General features: G+C 44.1%; 2 protein-coding genes across 4 annotated transcripts in view; one reads left to right on the plus strand and one right to left on the minus strand.

Moving 5' to 3' along the window:
- ZNF512 (zinc finger protein 512) overlaps positions 1-5249 on the minus strand; it is a 30080-nt gene extending 24831 nt beyond the window's left edge. Inside the window, exons 1-2 of one of the 3 annotated variants that reach the window (XM_063330901.1) lie at positions 5187-5249; positions 1508-1566 (exon numbers count right to left, since the gene is read on the minus strand). In XM_063330901.1, the coding sequence (XP_063186971.1) occupies positions 1508-1566; positions 5187-5204 (77 nt within the window). In that variant the 5' untranslated portion in view covers positions 5205-5249. Of the gene's footprint in view, positions 1-1507; positions 1567-4586; positions 4635-5186 lie in introns of those variants that run through there. The other 2 variants (XM_063330900.1, XM_063330902.1) reach the window with 2 other exon arrangements.
- A 23-nt stretch (positions 5250-5272) lies between these two features.
- Positions 5273-25720, plus strand: GPN1 (GPN-loop GTPase 1). The gene is made up of 14 exons (XM_063330903.1): positions 5273-5606; positions 5694-5787; positions 6866-6905; positions 7802-7868; positions 8592-8629; positions 9172-9250; positions 9351-9445; positions 14170-14215; positions 16190-16336; positions 18651-18733; positions 21025-21064; positions 21772-21862; positions 22314-22424; positions 23074-25720. Exons 1-14 carry the CDS (start codon positions 5445-5447, stop codon positions 23178-23180), a joined length of 1200 nt encoding a protein of 399 aa, XP_063186973.1. The 5' UTR covers positions 5273-5444; the 3' UTR covers positions 23181-25720.
- Positions 25721-26573: the final 853 nt, after the last annotated feature.

The following is a 26573-nucleotide window of genomic DNA, read 5'->3' on the forward strand; positions in this document are numbered from 1 at the left end:
CGGAAAAAAAATATTCATCCTACCTCAAACCTTCAACTTAAGAAGCAGGCACAAGTTAATCTCAATTTAAAAAAATACCCATTTGTCCTTAAACAACCAATGTCAAATATAAGAATTCTTCTACAGTCCACCATTACAAATTAGACCTTTTCCATCTGTGGGAAAATAACGAAAGATTCGCGAGGAGGCTTATAAACATGCTCAAGTGACCTGCAGCTGAGGTGTAGAAAAACACACATACCATACTAATTGTTGTTTAGTCTAATGTGTGGCACAAGTAGAGCATCTGTGTTTCCATAACATAAGCCTGTGATAGAGGCACCTGTGCTTGAGATTCCTGCCCTGCTGTGGGAAAGATCAAAGCACAGTGGTAAACTCTGTCCACGTGAATCGCTGATATACAGGTGAAAAGAGCAGTTTCGGTGATCCTTGAGCATAGATTGAGCTTCGCGGTGCCTGAGCTCCCGCTTGTGTGCCTCTGCCAGGGTGCTGCTTCAAGGATCCCCCAGGTATGGCGAGGTAACGACAATAAATTTACTCTTTGCATTTCATCTGTAGTTTTGTGGTTGTTTCTGTGCCCTGCCTGTGCCAGCTCACATGCTGTCCCACAAAGGACTGTCTCCTTCAGTACATATTCCCAGAGTCAGAGCTGATACTACACAATTAAGACTTAACTCTAGTAAGAATTTTAACCAGCAAGGCTTTCAGCAATGAAAACAGACTTATAGTATATCACATTACATTAAGACTAATTTAGACTAGTCAGCAGCACTGATTTTTGTTCCTAGAGATCAGAGGGAACTTTGCTACACTATTCTCAAGTATTTCTCACAGCCCTGAAATGCCTGGACGCTATGCCAGCAAAATTATTAGGCGTGAAGGAAACGTAGATTATCTATTCTCTGGGCAAATACCGTTAATGTAACAGGAAAGAACAGAAAACACAAACACTTTTCAACACATCACATTGCTACCACAATTCACAAACAGAAATAAGTAGATCGCTTAAATGATGACTGTGACGGCCACCCCACTAATACCCTCCCACTACCTGAGCTGTGGAGTTCACATGTTTTAACACATCGATCCAGAAATTAGTAAGTGGGGGACACTGGTGCCAGGTCAGATCAGTATATACTATGTTTAAGAAGGTACTGCAGAAGGATGGGGAGAAGAATTCTCAAATTAAAGCCTTTCAGTTGCAATCACACTCAAAATACATAGATTTTGGAACACCATTTAGTCTTGAACATGAAATGTTTCTCTTCCCAATACTAAAATCCTTTTAAAAACAATAAATGAAAGCAAATACCCCTTGAAGGGTCAGAAAAGCACTTTTCCTACAAACAAATGAGCAAAGTCAGCTGAGACTCTCATCACACAAACCAAAATCATTGCAGCTCTTAAAATTCAAAATATTTTGTAAAGACCAGATATGGTTTTCCAATAGGAATCTCTCAGCTTTTTTCTTGCCCTCAGTCAAACTAGACAAGAAACATTCACATACTTTTTGTTTCCCAGAGACCTCTTGACCTTCTGTTGTCTGTGATGTCCAGGCCTGGTGTCCTAACAAAGCAGAACAATTCACATTAGCAGCATAATTTTTCTTCTTTTTTATTCTTTTTGCATGTTTCACTGTTCAGTTAAACACAATCACCTGCCCTTTGAAGATGTGTGTACCATCCTTTGAAAAGGTAACCACTGTTTTCTGCAACAAGGAAGTGTTTAACCTTTTCAACTCCAGATGAATTAGAACTGGAATCAAAATAGGAATGAGCCCCTCTACATCGCCCATGTGAAAGCCAATTATTCCCCTTGCATTGGGGCACGATGGAGTGCTCTTTGTCTCCAATTCATTCAGTGGTACCTGCTTTCTGCCTAGACTTTATCACACAATGACAAATATTTTAGATCCTCGCTTACTATCTTTTACATAGTACTTATTTTTTTCCTTAATGAAATAATTCTTGCATTTACCATACCAAGAACATTGTCTCTAGTCTCTTTTATGACCTGTTTTCATTTTTTATCTCAATTATTTTGTCACACTGCATCAGCTGCCCAGATGTTCACTTTATCCACATCACAGAATCCTCCTCCTTACTTAACAAAGATTTTTTGTCACTTATTACTTGTTGATTATTATGCTCCTATTAAGACATGCTATTTAACAGATACCACTGACATTCCCAAGTCAGTACAAACAACTCATTTGCTGTACATTCTTCCTGGCGTGTGGACAATCGTTTATCACTTTCTTCCAAATAATAATAATGACTTGACGTCATTCTTAATTGGGAAACCCAGGACAAAAATCTTGGTTATACAGACTAGAAACAAAAATCATCGCTCAGTAGAAGTACATGAAATACCAGAACTGTAACCTAGAAACAGAGATAGTATTTTGCCATGTACAGGAATTGGCTAAGAAACTGGGGGCAGGGGGAAGAGAAAAGAAAGAATATGGATAAATTAACTATCTTCTTTACAGAAAAATGAAATGCATATTATCAACAGGATCACACTATGAAGTGTTTTAGTTATTAGAAATAAATGCTACACGTTATCTGGGGATAACAGTGAAAAGGGATACGACAGAATTTGAAGAAGTCATTAAAATGTGATAACTTGTCAAGAGGAGATGCTGAGAAACTTCAGGTGCTGTATCAAAACTATGGAATAGGCAGCTTCAAGGCAAATGAAATTCACCACTGAAAAAAAACGCACTGGAAAAAATTTAACTTCAATCCATCTTTTATGCTCTTGTCTTCCAATTTATGCATAGGAACAAGCAGTAATTCACTCTTCCCAGGACCACAGTCAGCGACACACCCTAACCACCAGGTAAGAAATTCAGTAGCAGACGCTGACATAACTAGATGTGTTCTTAAACTGTGACTACAGAGCGTCAGACTCTCCTTCGGCCCCCAACACCAGCATCTCCTCTCATGGAAAGATTAGGGAAGCAGCAAAAGAAAAAAATTCACAACTGCTTGATCAATGACTCCACAATCAAATATCGTCTTCTTTGGAGGAAAAGTAAATTGGATGTCTGTGTTTGTATTACTTTGATATGGTTTACATGCACCTAGTCGTGCAAACAGCTGTGTTTGGGGAAACCCCTAATCAGAAAGGTGGAGAAACCTCACTGAGGAGCAGCTAGAAAAAAAAAAAATCGGGCTTGTGAAGTTATAACAATAAAAATGAACAAACAGGAAGGCACAGTCTGCTGCAATCAGATGGCCTAATCTACCATTAGAAGAACCTAGATGACTGACAGACATGGCACATGTTTTAAGATATTATTTTTTTAGAATTAAAAAATTTTGCATAAAAGTGAAGATTACTATGAAGAATTTAGGTCACAGTTAAGAATCTGCAATAAAAAAAGAGAGTACAGGTGATCTGTCTAGCCTTCCTTTCTGAAAAGTTGATAGCAGTAATTATGAAGGAAATATCTAGAGAAACTGCTGTTTAAGTTTTTGATGTTTTTTATTTACATGGTGTACTTTCTCTTAGAAAACAGAGACCTAAAGTATGCAGGAATGCCCACGGGCTGGACAGACAGAAAACGAAAAAAGCCAACTTCCTTGCACAGGTTAGGAAAAGAGAAACAGAGACCTACAGCCCGAAAAGATGAAGAAATTTCAATAGCAAGCGGGCCATTTCTGCCTCCCTATAGCCTGTGGGACATTTCTGTGACCTAGAACACTGCCTGCTGCTGGAGAAAGGCTGCTCCATCTTACTCCAGATGCTTAAACGCATCTGGAAAGATGGTGTTTAAGCATAGCACAGAAACTCTCACAGAGGTCAGGAGACTGATGTATTAACTGCTAATGACTCCATCCTACAGCTACAGAGGAGAGGTGTCAGTGGAAGCACTGAGTGTCCTGCACTGACATAGAATCATAGAATGGTTTGAGCTGGAAGGGACTCTTAAAAGCCATCTATTCCAACCCCCTGCCATGGGCAGGGGTATCTTCAACCAGATCAGGTTGCTCAGAGCCCCGTCCAACCTGACCTGGAATGTTTCCAGGGATGGGGCATCCACCACCTCTCTGGGCAACCTGGGCCAGGGTTTCACCACCCTCACTGTAAAACATTTCTTCCTTATACCAAGTCTGAATCTGCCTTCCTTTTAGTTTCAAATTATCCCTTCTCCTATTGCAACAGGCCCTGCTAAGAAGTTTATCCCCATCTTTCTTATAAACCCCCTTTAAGTACTGAAAAGGCCACAATAAAGCCACCCCAGAGCCTTCTCTTCTCCAGGCTGAACCCCCCCAGCTCTCTCAGCCTGTCCTCCCAGCAGAGGGGCTCCAGCCCTCCCAGCACCTCCGGGGCCTCCTCTGGCCCCGCTCCAACAGCTCCGTGTCTCTCCTGTGCCGAGGCCCCAGCGCTGGAGGCAGCACTGCAGGGGGGTCTCCCCCGAGCGCAGCAGAGGGGCAGAATCCCCTTCCTATCCCCGAGGGAAAACCCCCACGACCTGGTGGCTCAACACCCTTTGGGGAACTCCCTGTTTCAGTCACAGAATCATCAAATCACAGAAAACCAGGTTGGAACGGACCTAAAGGATCACCTGGCCCAACCTTTCTTAGCAAGAGCACGTCCCACGTTTCCATGTCTGCCTGCACGCTTCACGGTCACCGCCTCCTGCACCAACCGCCTTTCGGACAAACCTCCCGAGCGACGCTGAGAGCCAGCAGCGCCCTGCTCCGGATCGCCCCCGGCCCTCAGCCGAGCACAGCCGAGCCCGCCGCGCCCCAGGATCGACGCCAGGGGCGGCCAGGCCTTCACACGGTCAGCAGAGGCGCTTCCGCCGTCGCCGGCGGCTCTCCGGGCAGCCCGCAGCGGGTCCCGCTCGCCGCTCGCCCACCCGCACGGGGGCAAACAGATCGGGGCCGCACACCGAGCACACCGCCCGCACAAGCCAGCGCCGGCCTGCCCAGGCCTCCTCTCTCTCCGGTCGCAGGCCCAACAAGACCCCTAGGCGAAGCATAAGTCCCACCGCGGCTGTTCCGGCGACAGCGCCGACCCGCTCCCACCAACCCGACGGTGGAGCCCATCTGGTAGCGGCCTCCGGCTCTATGCGCGCGCGCCCCCGCCCCCCCGCGCCGGAGACCAGCTACAGCCGCGCATCCCCCGGGCAGCAGCCGGCAGCACCGGCGGCGAGTCCCCCCTGCACTCACCGAGCCGCCGCCCCGCATGCTGCTGCCGCCGCCGCCGTCGCCACGTCAGCGCGCGCCCCGCCCGCCCGCTTCCGGCCGCCCGCCCGCTTCCGGCCGCCCCCCGACGGCGGCGGCCGGCCCCGAGGCCCGCGCCCTGCCTGAGGGTTCTGCCCGCCTCCCCCGGGCCCGGCCGGGCCGTCCAGCGCGAGGCGGCCGCGCGAGCCCCCGGCGCATACCCGCCCAGCGGCGCCGGGACCGCAGCCGTGTCCTGCGCGCGTCATGGCGGCGTGCAGTGGGGCTGCCCTGCTACCGACCTGCCGCGCCCCGGAAGGACAAGAGGGTGCTGGGAAGATGGCGGCGGCAGCGAGCGAGGTGGCGGCGCCTCCGGTGTGCGTGCTGGTGCTGGGCATGGCCGGCTCCGGGAAAACCACCTTCGTGCAGGTGAGGGGCGGCTGGGGGGAGCTGCTGGTTTACCTGAGCGCTACCCCCGTGTCCGGCGGGGACTGACGCCTCCTCGTGTCCCCTTAGCGACTGGCGGCCCACCTGCACGGGCAGCGCTGCCCCCCGTACGTGATCAACCTGGACCCCGCCGTACACGACCTGCCCTTCCCCGCCAACATCGGTGAGTCCCCGGCCCGGGCTTGGGCCCTGGCGGGTGGTGGCGGTGTGAGGGAGGGGGTGGCCCCGGGCCAGAGGTGTGGCGTGTCTGTGGAGTCTGCCAGAACAAAGGGAGTATGTTTTACCGTAAGTAAATAAAACCACTTTTGGTATAGTGTTTTTCATGAGTTCCGCGGAAGTGGGGGAAGAGGGGCGTGTGAAATATTTGGCTAGGTTGCGCATATTCTCTTTCATTAAAGAGATTCCAAGTCCTAATGCAAGAAGGGCTTTAGTTTATTATTTTTGTATTTATTTATTTATTGTTTAGTTCCTTTGTCTTATCAATCTTTAACGTGACAGTTTTTAGCATCAAAGGCATTCTTCCATTGCATTTGTACGTTTTTTACATTATCTGGTGTGATTTAGTGTATTTGGATTTTTTTTTTTTTTCTTTGTCAGCAATGAACATATTAGCAGATTTGATCTGCTTCCCTACATCCAGAGCAGTGGTAGCCATATGTGCTACCAAATAACTTATTTGAAGCACTTTAAAATACATGAATTTTAGAGAAAATACCTTTATTTAACAATAAAACAGACCTTATGTTTAGCTATTCCAAAGGGCTTGCCAGTCATTAGGTTTGTGAGGGTCCTGTCTGTTAAACTTTCTGTTGTCAGCCTGCCTCTGCAGAGGCTAAGAAAGGCAGTGTGGATACCAAAGTTGTTTTACTGATGTCAGATGAATAATTAGAGTATCTGTTCCAGTGCTGGATCTCTAGTAATACAGTTAGATATGTGTGCTTTGTTAACTGATGTTGATCATCTGAGAATAAAATTCAACTGAAGAGGTTACTGATAAATACCTAAATTGGTGGTGTTTCACATGAATTACGTTGGGTTTCATATGTATGTTGAGAGCATAGCAAATCTGTTACGTTTTATTTATTCTGTTTGGGAAATTTTTTCTGTTGGGGCTAAATCTATTACTTGAGGCAAAAGGAGACTTGCTAGAAAAAGAAGGGCTTTCCTCTATCAGTGAATTGATGAAGAAGGATATTTTGAATGTAATGTCTTAAAACTCTTTATACATCTTCCTCCTCTAGATATCAGGGACACTGTGAAGTACAAAGAAGTCATGAAACAGTATCCTTTTTTGGTCTAAACAATGATACTTGAAATATCAGATTTTGTGAAAACAGTCTGTCACTTCTGCACACTACAATAAAGGGGGCAGGAGGTGTTGGGGATTGCAGCAATGCAGAATGTTACATGAAGATCAGAAGTAAATTTTAGCAGAATTTAAATGATAATGGGAAAGAATGTTGTAAAGATACTCAAAGCGTCAGCTTAGAGATTAAGATTTCAAAATCCTTTTTCATGTGTACAGATCTGTATACTAATTATGTTCAAAGAAACAAAGTACAGTACATGCTGTCTTCTAGGGTCACTACTCTCAATACCCAAACACAAGGCCAGACACCCTCCTTAAGCACTATTTAATGATACGTTTAAACTCCAGTAATAGCTAACAGACACAGTAAAGCAAATAATGCACCTACATACCAAACTGAAATGTGTACTCAGATGTGGTGGGAGATCGTATTCTTGATTTTGTCTGTTATGTGTTACCAGCAAAACATCCGATATTAATTAATAAAATTAAGTGAATTCAGGGTATTGTTAAATTCTGAGTTACTGGCTGTGTTGTAAATCTTTTAGGAAAGACAAAGATGGCTTTGATGTATACACATACATATATTTTCTCTTTGTCTGGAATGGTAATGCTTGAATAATGGCAAGGGGAAGCCACGGCATAGCCCCATTTCCTTTTGTTGATCACATGTGTTTGAGCAAGAGAGAGACCACTTTCTATTTGTTATGCTACTGCATCACTTAGAAGACTTAATTGTCTATTAGGGGTGTTGTCTTTTGGTGCAAGGTATCCAGTGTTCATTGTACGTGGCCAACTACTATCATAATTGAAAAAGAAGCCCTCTGAGGTCTGAATAATCATCTGCTTTCCTAAATGAAGCATCTAGATATGGGCTGGGCCCAAACGGTGGAATAGTGACCTCTCTCAATCTCTTTGCTACAAGATTTGACCAGGTATGAGGTTGGTCCTATGTGACACTGTGCTACAAATGCTGTGCTGGGAGACTGTGGGGTATTTTGTGTATTTGGAGTCTCAGAGAGCACTGTGTTTGGTTAGCCTCTTTGGAATTAGAGCATTCTCCATACAGAACCATGTATTTTGCAGAGCAAGCAAAGTTCATTAGCTTTCTTCTGAGAGATTTCAGTTTTCTGGCTTTTTTAAAAGTAAAATTGAGAAGACACACATACAGAACATTCTTCAGTCTTTGTACATAACTGTTCTGTTGCACTGTGTTCACTGGAAAATCTTTCATGTGAATGCTTTGATTTTGAAGTAAGGAAGCTTGCTTCTGGAGATGGGTTAAGTTTTCCTAGGGTTATTTGGTAATTGACTGCGCTCTTAAATCATAATGCTTAATCAGCACTGGGGTGGGAACTGAGAGAGTGCACAGTCTCTTAGTATAAAAAGCTAGGGAACAACTGCATTTGTTATACCATTTCTTTAGCCAGGTACTAGAACACAGACAAAATCAAGCTTGTCTTTGACCTGTGCAATGTCTGAGCATTTTCCACCCTTCCTGAGTAGGGCATTTTCACACATTGGAAAGCTTAGAGACTAACCTTCTTTTAATACATACATGCAGCTGTGCAAGTTAATGTAGTTTCTGTTATGAAATGGTTATGAAAGTTTCCTATTGTGAGCCTAAATACAAAGTATACTCCTTCTTTTTAAATCAGGTGATGAAGTTTATTGAAAAAAGACAAAATGCTTCCAAGTGAGTACATTCTACCAAGTTCTACTTTTCTGTGGTCGGTGTGGGGAAAAATGTGAAATCCTTAAAAGTTTCTCTGAATGTTCTGTAGTTGTTTTTCAGCCTTGATGTAAATTTTATAGGGAAAGAACATAGAATTAGAACAGATAAACTAGACTTTCTTCAGGTACATTGAAGAAATGTCTGCTAATTCCAGTTATGCTTTTCTTGTCTTCCATTAGACTGTCATTTTTTTTTCCTCATGCACTGTTCAAATAGGCAACAATTAACTCTTCTGAAGAGTTTGCAGTACCAAGTGTCTATCGTATCGATGTCTTCAACTTCTATAGACTCTGAGGAGAGTACGTGCTTCTTAGTTACAAAATTCATACAGGAAATTTTCAGGCATGCCCATAAATCTTCTCACTGTTTGGGAGAAGCTTTTCTGATCTGTAACAGAATAATCATGTGATTTGCCATTACGTGCTTGCGGTAATCTAGTCAGAACAGAATCTTGTGCTTAACTAATTTTCCCTTATTGTTTGTCGGGGGTGACTTCTTAACAGGTATGTTATTATTGACACACCAGGGCAAATTGAGGTCTTCACCTGGTCAGCATCAGGAACCATCATAACTGAGGCCTTGGTAAGTGTTTTCTACATGACTTGACAGCGAGGCTGTGTGAAAGAAGTGGCTGTTGAACAGCATGTACTTCTCATTTAAATAACTTATTTTTTGTTTCTAGGCTTCCTCTTTTCCTTCAGTTGTTGTTTATGTGATGGACACCTCTCGCAGTACTAACCCTATCACCTTTATGTCCAACATGCTCTATGCCTGCAGGTAAGAAAAGCTGAAAATGCAGTCATAGAATCATAGAATCATAGGGTGGAAGGGACCTCTGGAGATCATCTAGTCCAACCCACCTGCCAGAGCAGGGTCACCCAGAGCAGGTTGCACAGGAACACATCCAGGTGGGTTTTGAGTGTCTCCAGAGCTGGAGACTCCGCCACCTCTCTGGGCAGCCTGTTCCAGTGCTCTGCCACCCTCACAGGAAAGAATTTCCTTCCCATGTTTAGGTGGAACTTCCTATGCTCAAGTTTGTGCCCATTACCTCTTGTCCTGTCACTGGGCACCACTGAAAAGAGCCTGGCCCCATCCTCCTGACACCCACCCTTTCAGTATTTATAAGTGTTGATGAGATCCCCCCTCAGTCGTCTTTTTTCCAGACTGAAGAGACCCAAATCTGTCAGTCTTTCTTCATCAGAGAGATGTTCCAGTCCCCTCATCATCTTGGTAGCCCTTTGCTGTCCCCTCTCCAGCAGTTCCCCGTCCTTCTTGAAGCGGGGAGCCCAGAACTGGACACAGTGCTCCAGATGTGGCCTCACCAAGGCAGAGCAGAGGGGGGGGATGACCTCCCTCCACCTGCTGGCCACGCTCTTCTTGATACACCCCAGATGCCATTGGTCTTCTTGGCCACAAGGGCACATTGCTGACTCATGGTCATCCCGTTGTCCCCCAGGACTCCCAGGTCTTTTTCCACCGAGCTGCTCTCCAGCAGGTCACCCCCAACCTGTCCTGGTGCAGGGGGTTATTCCTCCCCAGGTGCAGCACCCTACACTCACCCTTGTTGAATTTCATAAGGTTCCTCTCTGCCCAACTCTCCAACCTGTCCAGGGCTCCCTGGATGGCGGCACAGCCTCCTGGTGTGTCAGCCACCCCCCCCAGCTTTGTGTCATCGGCAAACTCGCTGAGGGTGCACTCTATCCCCTCATCCAGGTCATTGATGAATATATTGAAGAGGACTGGACCCAGTACTGACCCCTGGGGAGCACCACTCGTCACTGACCTCCAACGAGACTCTGTGCCCTTAATCACCACCCTCTGAGCTCTGTCTTTCAACCAGTCTAGCCACCTTACTGTCCATTCATCAAGCCCACTTTTCCTAAGCTTCCCTATGAGGATGCCGTGGGAGACTGTATCAAACGCCTTGCTTAAGTCAAGGTAGACCACATCTACCGCCCTCCCTTCATCTATCCATCCAGTCATGCCGTCGTAGAAGGCTATCAGATTAGTCAGACATGATTTCCCCTTCGTGAATCCATGTTGAGTACTTCTGATAGCTTTCTTTTCCTCCACATGCCTTGAGATGACGCCCAGAACGAGCTGTTCCATCATCTTTCCAGGGATGGAGGTGAGGCTGACCGGCCTGTAGTTCCCCGGCTCCTCCGTCTTGCCTTTTTTGAAGGCTGGAGTGACATTGGCTTTCCTCCAATCCTCAGGCACCTCGCCTGTTCTCCAGAACCTTTCAAAGATGATGGAGAGCGGCCCAGCAATGACTTCCACCAGCTCCCTCAGCACTCTCGGGTGCATCCCATCGGTGCCCATGGACTTGTGAATATCTAATTGATCCCTCACTCAATCCTCCTCAACCCAAGGGAAGTCGTCTTCTTTCCCCATTAATTCCCCTAATGCCTGGGACTCCTGAGGGCTGGGCTGAGCAGTAAAGACCGAAGCAAAGAACGCATTCAGTAACTCCGCCTTTTCCGCATCCTCCGTCACCATGGCTCCTGTTTCATTCAACAGTGGGCCCACAACTTCTCTGGTCTTCCTTTTGCTTCCAATATACTTGTAGAAGCCCTTCCTGTTGAGCTTGACATCCCTGGCCAGGATTAATTCCAAGGCGGCCTTGGCTTTCCTTGTTTCATCCCTGCACGCTCTGGCAGCATTCTTGTAGTCCTCCCAAGGGGTCAGTCCCTTCTTCCACTTATTATAAACTTCCTTCTTCCACTTGAGCTTTTTCTGAAGCTCCCTGCTCAACCATGCAGGTCTCCTGTGTCTCTTGGCCGATTTCTTGCTCTTCGGGATGCACCGATCCTGAGCTTGGAGGAAGTGGTCTTTGAATATCAACCAGCTTTCTTGAGCCCCTTTGCCTTCCAGAGCCCTAGTCCACGGGATCTCTCCAAGCAGTTTCTTGAAGAGGTTGAAGTTAGCCCTCCTGAAATCCAGGGTTGTAATTTTACTTCTTGATGTTTTGTGCATAGTACCCATGATCCTGAACTCTATCATTTCATGATCACTGCAACCTAGGGTGCCCCCAACCTTAATGTCCTCCACTAGTCCCTCTGTGTTTGTCAGTACCAGGTCCAGGAGTGCTCCTTGCCTTGTTGGCTCCTGTACCACCTGTGTCAAAAAGTTATCATCAATGCACTGGAGGAGGCTCCTGGACTGTGCATGCCTGGCTGTGTGGTCTTCCCAGCAGATATCGGGGTGATTGAAGTCCCCCATGAGAACCAGGGCCTGTGAGTGCGAGGCTACCTTCAGCTGTCTGTAGAAAGCCTCATCAGTCTCCCCATCCTGATCAGGTGGCCTGTAATAAACACCCACAACAGCGTCCCTCATATTTGCCTGTCCCTTAATCCTTACCCATAAGCTCTCGACCCTCTCTTCATCTGTCCCTAGTAAGAGCTCAATGCATTCCAAATGCTCTCTCACATAGAGTGCAATTCCACCACTACGCCTCGCTGGTCTGTTTCCTGAAAAGGACGTAGCCATCCATGACAGCATTCCAGTCATGCGAGCTGTCCCACCACGTCTCAGTAATTGCCATGAGATCGTTGCCCTGCAACCGCACACAGACCTCCAGCTCTTCCTGCTTATTCCCCATGCTGCGTGCATTGGTGTATAAGCATTTCGTAGAGGGAGTTGTGTGTGTAGTTTTGACCCTTGAGGTGTGATATGCCTTCTGGCTTTCAGAAGTACTCACACTCTGGCCCGCGAGCACTGAGCAACTACGCCCTGGTACCTCACCAGCAAGCCCAGTACCGTCCCCACCCCCCTTCAAATCTAGTTTAAAGCCCTCTTCCATCTGCTTGATTGCTGTGTCTCTCTGATACTTATTTTGGAGGGGAATCATAGAATAGTTTGGGTTGGAAGGGACCTTCAAAGATCATCGTGTCCGCCCCCACTTCCATGAACAGGTATGTTTTTCAGTACATCAGGTTGCTCGAAGCCCCGTCCAGCCTGACCAGCTTCTCTGGGCAAATTGCTCCAATGCCTCACCACTGTGATAAAAAATTTTCTTCCTTATGTCCAATCTGAACCTCCCCTCTTTCAGTTTAAAACCATCGTCCCTTGTCCTGTCACTGCAGGCCCTGGTAAAACGTCTCTCTCCGTCTTTCTTATAAGCCCCCTTTAAATACTGAAAGGCCGCAGCAAGGTCTCCTTGGAGCTTTCCCTTCTCCAGGCTGAACACCCCCAACTCTCTCAGCCTTTCTTCACAGCAGAGGTGTTCCAGCCCTCTGATTGTTTTCGTGGCCTCCTCTGGACCCGCTCTGACAGGTCCATGTCTGTCTTGTGCCCCCAGAGCTGGACACAGTGCCCCCTCCAGACAGGGCAGCATGAGAGCAGAGTAGAGGGGGAGAATCACCTCCCTCCACCAGCTGGCTGTGCTTCCTTTGATGCTGTCCAGGATACTATTGCCTTTCTGGGCTGCAAGCGCACATTGACGCCTCATATCCACTTAATTTGCTGTTTTGTTTATTCTCTGTCTTTGTGGTTTTCCCATTGGATAAGCAAAATAATTTAGGTGCCAATGGACATCTGGGTCGGGTTGTCATTGGGTCAAAACTCCCACTGACAGCATTAAATAATCCATGAGGTCTTAGTGTGTTGAAGGCCAGTTACATCAGATATAACACATTGCCGGTTGCTTATAAAGTCATTTATCTAAGATGTGTCAAGATAGCCTAATTTAAGCTCATTCTTGTAAACGCACAATATTTTTTTTTCTATTTTTTTAAATATGATTGATGCTTCCAGTGATTCTTGAAGATTTGTTTGGAGCTCAGCATAGCATGGAGTTCTTGATTTATTGTCTTCCTCCTCGTACATGGATTTATCTGTTTTCTTTCATGTTAAACCAGGGACTAAATACCTATGTAAAGATGAATGTATCTAGAGCTGTCATAATTCCTGGTAAATGTTATTAAAAGTTTTTCAAAAAACCTATCAATCCTAGGTCAAAAGCTATATCACTGTGATAGGAGTATGCAAAACGTGTCTTATTACATGCTGCATTTTCTGACATTAGTGTTGAGCAAAAGATGCTAGAATATATACAATGAAATGAATGTGTAAGCTCATGTTTCAAGCTAGTGTCACTTTATAGATGTTTTGAGTTATTTAAATTCATTGCTTAGTTCACAAATAATATCACAGAACCTAAGGTTTGAGTCAAAATAATTAGAAAATGCAAAGAGAGTTAGAAATTGGGACCTGAAAGTCATAGAAATAGTAATCAAATCAACTGGGTATGTAGAAGGACATTTTATATCTTACAGGTGTGCACTTACATCTTGGGGGAAGGGGGGGCATATTTTCTTCAACTATGGTAAGCAGGGTCTGTGTGAAAATTACATTTTGATTGATGCGGAGGAAAATAATGATCTTTTGAGGTCAAATGTATTCAGTTTTGCACAAGTCTTGTCTGCCTTATGCTTAAGTTGTTTTCTATTCTAGTGAGATTTAAATTAATTTTTAATTTTTGTGTGTGTGTGTGTCCCCAGTATCCTGTACAAGACGAAACTACCTTTCATTGTTGTCATGAACAAAGTAAGTTAAAGCTATGGTTTCTATGTCCTAGCGGAACGTTGTTCTGTTTAGCTTGCTTTGCTGTATTGTCTTTGTCTCATGACAAGAACAGATTTTCTAGAAAAGAGAGGCTGAGAGGGAACTGCAGGCTGAAAACTGAATCTAAAAGAGTCTTTAATCTGGTATACAAAGGCACAATAAGAACTGGAAACATTCAAGTTAGAGAAGATAGTAACCTTTTGTGCCTTAACCCTAGGCTATAAGGAAACTTAACTTTGTAACATAAGGGTAAGTTCATTACTGAATCTGCTCTTACAGTCCCCTGCTTACTCTGAACCGTTGTCTTAATCGTTAATTATTTCTATTCAGCAGAGGGCTGATGACTCAAAGTGGGAATTGTGTAATACCTACCTGTTTTGAGGAAGGAGTCCCACGTATTGTAGGAGGCAAAGCTTCACAAAAGATGTTTAGTCCCGATCAGTGACACTAGAAAAATGCCAGTATTTGCCAGAAAGCAGATAACTTACTAGCCTAAGGATGCACCTCCACTGTTGTGTAAGGTACTTGTAGCATTAAAGGAATGCTTTTGAACTTAACAGCTAGCCTCTTTAAACATAACAATTTCACGTATTAAAAGAATCCCATTAGATTTTCGATGTGAATACTCTTCCTTTTCCCCACAGACATCCTTTGTGTTCAAGGAATTGCTCTCCAACATAGCAAGCTTTGTGGGTGTGCGCACATATATATATATATATCCCATACACTTCCTCTAGAAAACTCATGCTTTGAATGTGAAATTTTACCTCACACTAACCGAGTAGGATTAGTGTCTGATGTACTCCAATTACACATGTCTTCCCAGTCACCCAAAACATGCATGTCTTTGGTATTTGCTTTCTTACTTAGTAAGTTTTTATACACTGGTTCCTTTCTGACTCTAGACAGTAATTTTAGAATAAGCTGTTAAGCTTTTTCTGTAGAAGGCATGAGCTAGGAAAATGATTCTCTCTTAAGAAACAACCTGTTTTGAAAGACTGAAAGAAATGGGACTTCATCAGTATATTTAAGGAAAGATAGGCCCAAGGCTTAGGATTCATAACTGTAAACTTCATTTTGATTGGTTGTTTAGCCTTTGGTAAAAAGTAAAGCCAACAGCACTTGAAGTTTTGACTAGCATTTTAAAATTGACTCTTGATAAGAATGGAAGAATCTGTATGAACTGATATACATGCAGTGACAAACACATAGATTTAAGAAATGTTAAGATTTGCAGAGGGGGGGAAAAAGTAATTTCTAGAGTTGATTTAATTTCATTTATAGAATTTAATCAAGCTAACTTTAAATAGTCAGGCTTTGACCCTAGATGGATTCAGTTCTGTCTCAAATCTCTTGAGTAATGCTAGGCAATACTTTCTTTATCTATCTTCCTCCTTCCTATTGGTGCTGGGAAATGAAGTATATCAGAGTTTTAGACACCTCTATGTTGTCACAATAGTGGATATACGTGTGGTAAGATATGTTCATAAAACTCTTTAATAGACTGTTTACGTAGTAATCTATATAAAATTATGGCACCATCTCACCTGTTAGTGTCCATTGATCTCCAAGACAATCAGGAAAGGATAGGATCTTCAATTAGGACTGTTCTTGTCTGGCCTCAGTCATGCTATCTCATTACAACTTAAACTTTCTTGTATGGTATGCAATTTTTGGATACCCCTTTCCAATAAACCATAGAATAGAAGCCTTTAGACTTGCAATTGTTTCCTTAAACACACCTTCTTAAAACTGGGATAGTGGTTGTTTGTCTTCTCTTCCTGTATTCAAGTAGTTGGTTTGATTAAAAACAGAGCTTGGAAAACTTCAGGGTTAAATATTTTGAAAAGATTAGCATTTTGGAAGTAAATTTAAAGTGGAAAGTTTTTATTTGTCCACTTAACAGCCTAAGGCTAAGAATTCATCATTACTTATGAAAATTTTCTCTGCTTCCAGACTGATATAATTGACCACAGTTTTGCAGTGGAATGGATGCAGGACTTCGAGACTTTTCAGGATGCCCTGAATCAGGAGACATCCTATGTCAGTAATCTGACTCGTTCTATGAGTTTAGTGTTGGATGAATTTTACAGTTCGCTGAAGGTAAGAAGCTTCCTTTTTTTACTACTTTTCATAAAAGCCTGGAGAAGAGAAAGCTCAAGGAGGATGTTATTGATGTGTATAAATACCTGATGGGAGAAAGTAAGACAGACAGAGGCATACTCTTTTCAGCGATGCCCAGTGAAAAGAGAAGAGGCAACCGACACGAAGCGAAATGCAGGAAGCTGTGTTTAAACAGAAGAGGAAAAAAAAGAATCACTGTAATTTTATTGATTGAGCACTGGAACAGATGGCCCAAAGAAATTGTGGAATCTCCATCCTTGGAGATCCTTAAAACACGCTCAGACAAGACCTTGAGCAACCTGTTCTAATTAATCCTGCTTTTTGAGGTGGAGAGGTTGGACTAGATGAACTCCAGAGGTATCTTCCAACCACAGCTATTCTGTCCTTCTGTAAAAGGTCTTTGCACTGCCCTTTTGAACTAGAATCTGTTGATGAGCCTTGCATTGGGGGTGAGGATTTGCTGGTTTAAACATAAAGTAACTTAAGTTCCTTCTCACACTGAGTGGCAGCCTGAATCATTTAATACTGAATTATGATTAATTGTCAGAAGAAAGCTAAGATAGGCTGGTAAGAAGTAATGTTCTGTATTCCAGTGTCTCCCATCTGAGAGAATTTTCCTTGTTCTGAAAGTGTCGAGTATAGTTGGGCAATTTACTATGGAGGAAGAAGGGAAAGAATCTCAAAACCAAACAAAAACCCCTATATATTTGCTGACACAAGAAAAAGTAGGGTTTTTTCCACTTACCAGGTTTTGAGAGGACAGGTCCATTCATTTTCTCTGAAAATACTATACATTGGAGGATATTAATGATCCCATAGCCTGTGCTGAAATGGTTTGGCTAATTGTGGTTTTTCATCAGCTTTTACTTAAGAAAAAGCAAGCAAATGGCTTTATGGATATTACAAGAAAAGCAATGAAAATAAGTGATTCCATTCAGATAGATAATGCTAATTTAGCCAGAACAAAAATATTATATGTGCCCTATGTGGAACAATATACGGTATTTCAAAATGGATTGTAGTGGTGCCATATACAGGACTAAAGTACTTCCTAGTTTTGCTAATCAACTGTTTTGCTAATCAACTATTTGTATGCGTGTCATATCTATTAGAATAATAGACTGGAAAGCAGGATATATGCAGAGGATTATAGAGTAGAAGGCAGCTTATACTTCAGTGCAGTGAAAGTATAAATATTAATATATATTAGCACAGTGCCTAGACTAATTCTTAAGATCCTTTGGAATACTTGATTGTCTGCATACTTACTGTACTATTGAAAAATGCAAGACTTGTAAAAATCTTAGCTTTGAAAGTGACTAGTTAAGACTGTCTTGCTAATGAAAAAGAGGGAGAATTTTCATTAGAGGATATAAGATTCTAAAGGGTCACCAAGTACTAGCTGGTAAGTCTTAAAGGTATTTTTAGATAATTGATTTAATAAAAGCAGAACAAATGGCCAGAAGTGTAATGACAGACAAGTTCAAATTACAAAGCAGGTGTGCATTTTGAGTGTATTGCCATAGTAACTGATTAAATTCTCCATCTCTTGCTGTTCTGGGGATTGGATTAGATACCTTTTAAAATGTGCTTCAGCTAAATACAAAGTATTAAACAGAACTTCAGAGGCAAAAGATCAGTTCTTCTGGTCTATTTTGCTCTTTAAATCTAGTAGATTGATATTGCTGCAATCATACTAACCACTTAAAATACTAGGTCCAGAATGAGAACTTGGATTATTAACAATAACCAAGTAACCAGAAGAAAGACTTGATATTTCTTTTCAATTGCCCTATCTTGTTCATTATGTTTAGGCATTGTATTGTCTTAACTATGTGTTTTGTAGGGTATTGAGATTGAAGGTACAAGGATGGGTGCAGAGTCAGATTTTCTTTTTTTTTTTTTTTTTTTTTTTAGCTGCTGTTTACTTCCCCTTGTAGTAAAATTTGTAGAACAGACAGGGAAACCCAGGTTCCTGAGTTAAATAAAAGAGAGAAAGAAAACAAACAAAAACCCCCTAAAACTGGAGGTAGCAAACATTAACAGCAGGTGGAGAAAGAGGTTGAAAGTAGGAATGACAGAAGCAGAAGTATTACTGCATACTCTTATGCCACTGAGATGATTAAATGGATATTATTAGATTCCCCCCCCCCTTTTTTTTTCTAGTTTAGTGGTGGTTTTGGGTTCGTTCTTTAAAGGTGCTGCTTAGTCTTCCCAGCTTTGATCATCCATCAATTTCCTAAAAACTTGGTTCAGTTACTCTTCAATTCTGGTATATGATTTTGTTTTATAGGTGGTCGGTGTTTCTGCTATGCTCGGCACAGGCCTGGATGATTTTTTTGTTCAGCTTTCTAAAGCTGTAGATGAATATGAGAGGTAAGGTGATAACCTTTGGTCCCTGACCCAGTAAGTACTTGATGAAGTTACTGATTCATGAGCCCACTCTTTTATTTGAAGGACAGTTCACTTTTCACAGCCAAGGTAGTCTAGGGTTTCTAATAAACTCAGCATTAAAATGCTGACTCAATCAGCATTAAAAGCAGCAGTCAAAAGGAACTATTCAGTGATGAATTTTTGTGCTAGGTGTTCAGTGAAAAAGTAAAAGCTGTCTGACAGCAAATCTGTGAAGTCACTTTTTTCCTCTGATTCCATACGATGATCAAGGTTTGAATTGTCCTCAGGAAGTTGGCAGATCAGTTTGACAGACTGAATAGATATTGAAATATCTATTGATATTTCAATTACTGAATTGAAATTCAGTAATTCTTTGAGAAATTGCTCCTTGCTGGATTCCTCCCCATGAAATACTGCCAGGCTGCTCTATAACATTAGAAGACAAATCCAGCAACTTGGATTACTTGGAAGTACCTAAACCAGACCACAGATTATTGTTAGAGAAAAATATATCATGCTGGATTGGATAGACAGAGAGAAGCCTCTACAGCTTCATGCTCCCAGATCTGATTAGTCTGGCCTGGGCATGCCTCCAGCTCTGCTACTGCCTAGTCTGCCTACATGCAAATAGACCCTTTCGTTCCCTTAGCCCTCTATTTCCCACACGTCTTCCTCCCCAGATCTCCTAAATCCCTCCTTTTTCCCACCTTGGTTCCTCCCCTAAACATCCCATAATATTTCCTGTGCTGTTCCCAAATGTGTTTTCCCTGCATCCCATCATACGTCCCACACCCCTAGGCAGCCATCTCTCTGTGCTCCAGATCTTCTACGATCCAGAGAGCTCGCAGTGAGGCGGGTGATGGGTTTCATGCCTGGACCATGGGGCTGATGGTTCCCCTGGGACAGCCCTGGGAGGAGTCGGGATAGGGTATCCCTTCTTCAAGTCCTGATTTTGGATTTCCTGCCTGCCACTGTGCCTCTGTGCTTCTCTAGGCTTGTTGAGATGGGTCTTTGATGGTTCTCCTGTGATGCACCTGGGAGTATCTGGGCAAGGTATTATTTGTGCTTCCCCTCCCCGGCAAGTGTCTCTCTGCGCTCTTTGGAGGTGCTGAGGAGATTCACCACAAAACCTAACAATTATTCTGGGATACATTGCCTACATAATGAAACCCTAGTTAAGGGTTTCATATAAGCCACCAATGTGCACTTGCAGCCCAGAAAGGCAATCGTATCCTGGACAGCACCAAAGGAAGCACAGCCAGCTGGTGGAGGGAGGTGATTCTCCCCCTCTACTCTGCTCTCATGCTGCCCTGTCTGGAGGGGGCACTGTGTCCAGCTCTGGGGGCACAAGACAGACATGGACCTGTCGGAGCGGGTCCAGAGGAGGCCACGAAAACAATCAGAGGGCTGGAACACCTCTGCTGTGAAGAAAGGCTGAGAGAGTTGGGGGTGTTCAGCCTGGAGAAGGGAAAGCTCCAAGGAGACCTTGCTGCGGCCTTTCAGTATTTAAAGGGGGCTTATAAGAAAGACGGAGAGAGACGTTTTACCAGGGCCTGCAGTGACAGGACAAGGGACGATGGTTTTAAACTAAAAGAGGGTAGATTTAGATTGGACATAGGGAAGACATTTTTTTATGATGAGGGTGGTACAATTTGCCCAGAGAAACTGTGGATGCCCCATCATTGGAAGTGTTCAAGGTCAAGTTGGACGGGGCTTCGAGCAACCTGATGTACTGAAAAATGTCCCTGACTATGGCAAGGCAGATTACAGCAGATGATCTTTGAAGGTCCCTTCCAACCCAAACCTTTCATGATTCCATGAAGAGGGTATTCATGTCCACTTTATCCTTACTTCATTAAAGAAGTATTTCAAAGCTCCTGTAGTGGTACTATAGTTTGGAAGTCCACGAGCAGTCTTTCTGCATTAGATCCCATTGAACTGTCTTAGGAGGCAAAGTACTGGCAGAGAAAGTCATGACTGTGATTAGAGGAGAGTAATAAATTTGCTGATTAGGTATAGCAGTGAAATGACTACCTCAGTCGAGCTGGTTTTCTTATCTAACAAAACAGTGTGAGAAAGGTTTGCTTATTTTGCATCCATTGGTTTCAGAATCCAAACATGGGTAAGAAGTACTGTTGTTTCAGTGTGTCTCAAGCATGAAAGCCTAGTGAAAACTTTTGTTGGGGTAGAAACAAGCCTCCAAGATGATCCTTACTTAATATAAATCATGTATCAGTTCTGACTGAATGCACTCTCTTTATTTATCTTTTCAGAGAATATCGCCCAGAATATGAGCGCCTGAGAAAAACACTGGTAAGTGTTTTTAACTATTGTATACCTGGGCAGTGTATCTTGGGGTCACTTTTATGCACACAGTTGCCTCTGTGTTGGGAGGGTCTAACATTTCATTTACTAATTATACTCACTGTGGAAAAACTCCTGTCCAGAAGCTCACCCTCTGTCTTTTTTCCATAGATTTGGTGGAGCATGTCTTCACAAAAATAAAGATATTTTGTAAAACAAATGTGGATCAGTGTTTTCGTGCTAATAATTTATTTGGGCAAATTGTGAGAAAATGATGAGAGAACATTTTTATACCTTCCACTCAGAAGGATAGAGAATTTTTAATAAATAACTTTCCAAAGTGATATGTTGAGAATATCACTATCTTTCCACACAAGTGAAGTGTACTGTTTTGACTTAGACAATTAATAACGAAGACTGAATTGCAGTACCAAAATCAGTAGCTCTGCTCACCTTGAGTTCTGGCTGTCCAGGCACAACTTCACTGAGTTTAGTTCCCTGATGCTACTGAAAATGTTCTTGAAGTGCATCATGCTGCAGCGTAAGGTTGCTTTGCATGTTTATCCAGAAGTTCTGTGTAACCTTAGTTGTAATGTACGATCTGCTTATTGACTTTTGCTTTCTGGCTGGGGGACAGACTGCAGTATTGGGTGAGATTACTCTCCTACTGGTGTTTTAAATGTATTCAGAATTCACATGTAACTTTGTACATGCAGGAGAAAGCTCAAAATAAACAAAAGAGAGAGCAGCTGGAACACTTGTGGAAGGACATGGGCAGCGTGTGCATGCAGGGCAACACACTTGTAGGTACGTTACTAGGGAAGAGTCTGCCTTGAGAAGTCGTATAGTGCTTTTCTGTCTTCACAGCAAAAGCGTGAAAGCAGCTTCATGTTAGTAAAGAGGAGTGGGGCTTTAGTTCCTGTGGGATGGGTCAGACTTAGCTCTTTTATGTGTCAGTCACAGACATGAGAAGAAGAAACCCTGCTTTGTAGATAAAACAATGCACGTACTAGAAGTAATGAAATACTTTAGAAAAGGTGAAACGGTCAAAATAGAATATAAGAAGGCTCTGTGGTTGGTTGAACTGTTGCCTTATATGAGGTTGAGTATGGTGGTGATGCAGTCTCTCCTGTATCTTTGTAGTCCATATTTTTGGTATTAATTGCTGCGTTTATGTGCAAATAGAAATTGTGAGGACACGAGCTAACTTCTTTGTTAGCATGCTGTTTTGTGTATAGCCATTTTTGTTCCCTTCAAGGTTCTGATGATGCTTCTGCAATGGGTCCCTCTGAGCTGATCCTAACACGAGGAACTCTTGATGAGGAAGAAGAGGAGAGGGAGAGCGATACTGATGACATTGACCATGAAGGTGAGGGAACAAGGGATCTGATCTGGTCTAAAAGCTGCCTGTCTAGTCAGGGAGTACCGTCTGTATTTCATTAACTGGATTGACTGTAATGGGACTCTAGAAAACAAGCAAACATTCGGTCACCTAAATATACATGTCTGGATGTGTAGCAGAAGCCCAGCTTCAATGCTTAGTCCAGTGATGTCACTCTCTAACCTTTGTGAAAGTTCAATTGTAAATTTTCTATTAATTTAATTATTTTTAATAGGTGTATAACTTGCATAAAGCAAACAACTTATGCTTGGAGCATGCAGTGACCTCTGAACCTGATTAACGCACACATTGTTTCATCATTTTTTTTTTTTGGCCTTACAGTTTCTGCCCCTGTCTCTCTACCCTTTTTTCGTGACTTCTGGTCTTGGAGCAATCTTCTAAGTTCTTACAGTGTATGATTTTTCTCTTATATGACTTGCAGACTTAATCTTCATTCTTTCCCTGTCCAATTTATTCTTAGGATCACTTATTTCTTTTTGCCTTGAAATAAAGTAATGGAGTTGAAGATCAAATAGACTTTATGTGTTACTCTGGCTAGCCTGACTCTAGTTTTCTTCAGTAGCACAAGTAGATTAAATGCTGGAATAGTGATGAACTGTGGATTTTTTTCCCCCAGTTACTGAGGAGAGTCATGAAGAACCAGCCTTCAGAAACTTTATGGAAGAGACGCGGATGAAATATAAGAGAAGCAGCAACCCGAATGAACAAGACCTTCAGAAATAGAGGGTTTGGAATCCCTTGTAATGGAGCTAAAAGTAAAGGAACTGCGTGAAGAAACTTGTGAGGAACCATGTATGAAGTCTTCTATCTGTGAACAGCTTCCTCTGATATGTTTGTATCTTTCTTCCTGCAGTAACTGTTGGGCATATGAGTTAAAGGTCTTGTATCCAACTGACTGCTCATTTGGCCATCTGCCACAGTGATTTCCTGAAGCTGAAGGAACCAGTTAGCACTTTCTTTTGCACCAAATTCTTTAGATGTGCCTGTTGAGAGCTTAGAATTTGAGCACTGACAGCATTATCATCTAGAGTACTTGCTGGTCTCCAAAAGTGCTTTCTGTTCACCTTGTGCAGACAGGTGCCTGCTGCAGCCAGGACACAAGTGAAACCTCTGCTGAGTGAAACGTCATCGATCTAGTGTTTGATATTTTGTGTTTAATTAAATATATTTTATGTACTAACAAATGTGTGACAGTTAATAGCAGGAGATTTCATTTCACTGGTTCATTTCACCGTGAGACTTTTTTTCTATGCTTACAGCCCACCTGTATGGATGCACAGCAAATGCATCTTAATTATATTACATAGACAGAATACAGATTCCTCCTACGAAAATCCTGAGTAAAGAAAGTTCCCAAGAGGGAAAATAATTAAAAGAATCTGGCTTGATTTGGCTGAGAACCAAAGCATGCATGGCTTTGTACTGGCTGCATACATCTGTAGGTAACATAAAACAAAGGCGTTTCTGTGGACGAGTGCTTAACGCCAAATGTAGACAAGGACTTGGAGACTAGCTAATACTGATTTCCCTGGTAGGCACCACAGGCGCAGATGTTCACTTGCTGTTGACTGTTCTAAACTCTGGAATCTTTGTTTTCTTTCCCTCCACACAATACTGTGGCCTCACTGGAGAGATTTCTCGGCGGGAATCTGGCAGCAGTGTCTGCTAGCACAAGTTCTGTAGGTTTGTGGAAAACCAGTTTGTGTGAATTTTAAAAGTATAGCTAGCAGGGAAGGGAAATTAACAGCCCTGCCAGCTGTGATATGCTTACTGCTTTATTAATGTAGAGTGTTGAGAGATATTAGTTGTTTAGCTTAAATAAGTAAGTTTTAATGAGAATGAATTACTTAGGGTTATACCATGATGTGATTTATGCTGTTTGCTTAGCTTTAGTTAGCATAAGTAGCTAGATTTGATGAAGCCTTTAGGCTGCAATAGAGTTAATTTTCTTAGTAATTTTCCCTGCAAATGGTATGGTGCTGTGTTTAGTCTTTTAGTATAAGAAAAATGATGATAACACACTGATGTTTTGGCAGTGTTTTCCCTAAGTCCGGGACTTTTCAGTTCCCCAAGTTCTGCCAGCGAGTGCAGGTGCACAAGAAGTATAAAGCAGAAGATAAGGACGTGAAAACTGTCAGCAGAGATTGTGAACCACCAAGATAAGAGCAGTCAACTGCCGGCCTGGGCCCAGAAAAGGAATCCAATACGGTCGTAGAAGAACCCAGACCAAAAATCGCCATTGGACTAAAAGACGTGTGAACAGTGCATTAGAAGCAGGTGTAGAGATCGCAAGGGTATAATTGCCTGGGGATTTCTTTGTTCCAGGTCCCTCCCTTTTTGGAGGCACCCATCCTGGGCTGACCTTGCTGCTGTACCTTTCAATTAAATTAGTTATTTTTATAAAATCTGATGCTTGAGACTCTACTGCAGGAAAGCTGGAGTCGAGCCTGAAGAAGGAGGGAGTGCACCCGAGAGTAAGTGCGTGTGAGTCATCAAAAGGGGCACCCGTCAGCCCGCTGGGGTCCCCCGCTGCGAAGGGACCCTGGTCCTGGCAGTTACAGACTCTGGTCACGTGTGTGAAACTCCCTGAACGTGACGCCCGTCCACAAGAAGGGCCGCACAGAGGATCTGGGGAATTACAGGCCTGTCAGTCTGACCTTGGTGCCATGGAAGGTTATGGAGCAGATCATCCTGAGTCCCATCATGCAGCACGTAGAGGACAACCAGGCCATCAGGCCCCGTCAGCATGGGTTTACAAAAGGCAGGTCCTGCCTGACTGACCTGATCTCCTTCTGTGACAAGGTGATCTGCTTAGTGGACAAGGGACAGGCTGTGGATGTTGTCTACCTAGACTTCAGTAAAGCCTTTGGCACAGTTTCCCACAGCATTCTCCTGGAGAAACTGGCTGCCCGTGGCTCGGATGGGCGTACCCTTCGCTGGGTGAAAAGCTGTCTGGCCGGCCCGGCCCAGAGAGCGGTGGTGAATGGAGTTCAGTCCAGTTGGTGGCCGGTCACAGCGGTGTTCCCCAGGGCTCGGTGTCGGGGCCAGTTCTGTTTAATGTCTTTACCGACGACCTGGAGGAGGGGATCGGGTGCACCCTCAGTCAGTTTGCAGAGGACACCAAGTTGGGCGGGAGTGTCGGTCTGCTGGAGGGTAGGGAGCCTCTACGGAGGGATCTGGACAGGCTGGATGGATGGCCCAGGGGCAATGGTGTGAGGTTCAACAAGGCCAAGTGCTATGGGGATGTACAGGGCAGGGCTTGGAGGGTGCTGCGAGGGGGGGGTTATGGGGCAGGGCTGGGGGTAAAGCCCAGAGGAGATCTATAGGGTCTGTGGGGGTTGATCTGAGGGGCCTGTGGCAGGTGGCGGTAGCTGCTGGTGGGGAGGTGCTGCTGGGGCAGGAGGAGGATGGAGGTGCTCAGTGGGGGCCGACGAAGACAGAGGTGACCCAAAGCTGACCACGGGGGTATTGCATCCCATGGGCATCGTGCTCAGTATAAAAGCTGAGGGACCAATGGGTCAGCCTCTTCCTTCCATGGCCAGCGTCTGAGGAGGACTCCGATACTGGTTTTGCATATATTGTATTTTTTCATATTTTTTCTTATTTATATGATCACCTTTTATTTTTAATATTTCATTAGTTTAGTTTCTTTTCGACCTGTAAGCCTCTGTCTTTCTTATTCTGTCTCCCTTCTCTTCTGGGAGGGGAGAGAGGTTAAAGAGAGCATCTGTCGTTCGTTTAGTGCCCAGCCACAGCAGGTTTTTGCCGCTCTGTCCCGCTCCCCACTGCGGTGTTAATTACGGGCGGGGCCGGGATGGGCCGAGCCGCTCCGGGAACGGTGTCGGAGTTTCGTTCCGCTGCGGCCGCGGCAGCCGCGCTGGGGCGCGTTGTGGGATCCCCCGTCCGGAGCCTCGGCGGGCGGGTGCGGGCTCTGCCCTCCCAGGGCCGGCGGGGGCGGCAGCAGCCCTGGGCCGAGCGCTGCCCCGGGGTCGCTGGGGGGTGTCGGGGCCGGGGCCGAGCCCGGGCGGCGGGAGCAGGGGCGGCCCCACTCGGCTCAGCTGCTCCTGGCTGGGGCCGGGTGGCCCCAAAATGTCTGAAAATTCGGGGGTGGGGGTG

Source organism: Chroicocephalus ridibundus, chromosome 3, assembly GCF_963924245.1.
Source record: "Chroicocephalus ridibundus chromosome 3, bChrRid1.1, whole genome shotgun sequence".
NCBI lineage: Eukaryota > Metazoa > Chordata > Aves > Charadriiformes > Laridae > Chroicocephalus > Chroicocephalus ridibundus.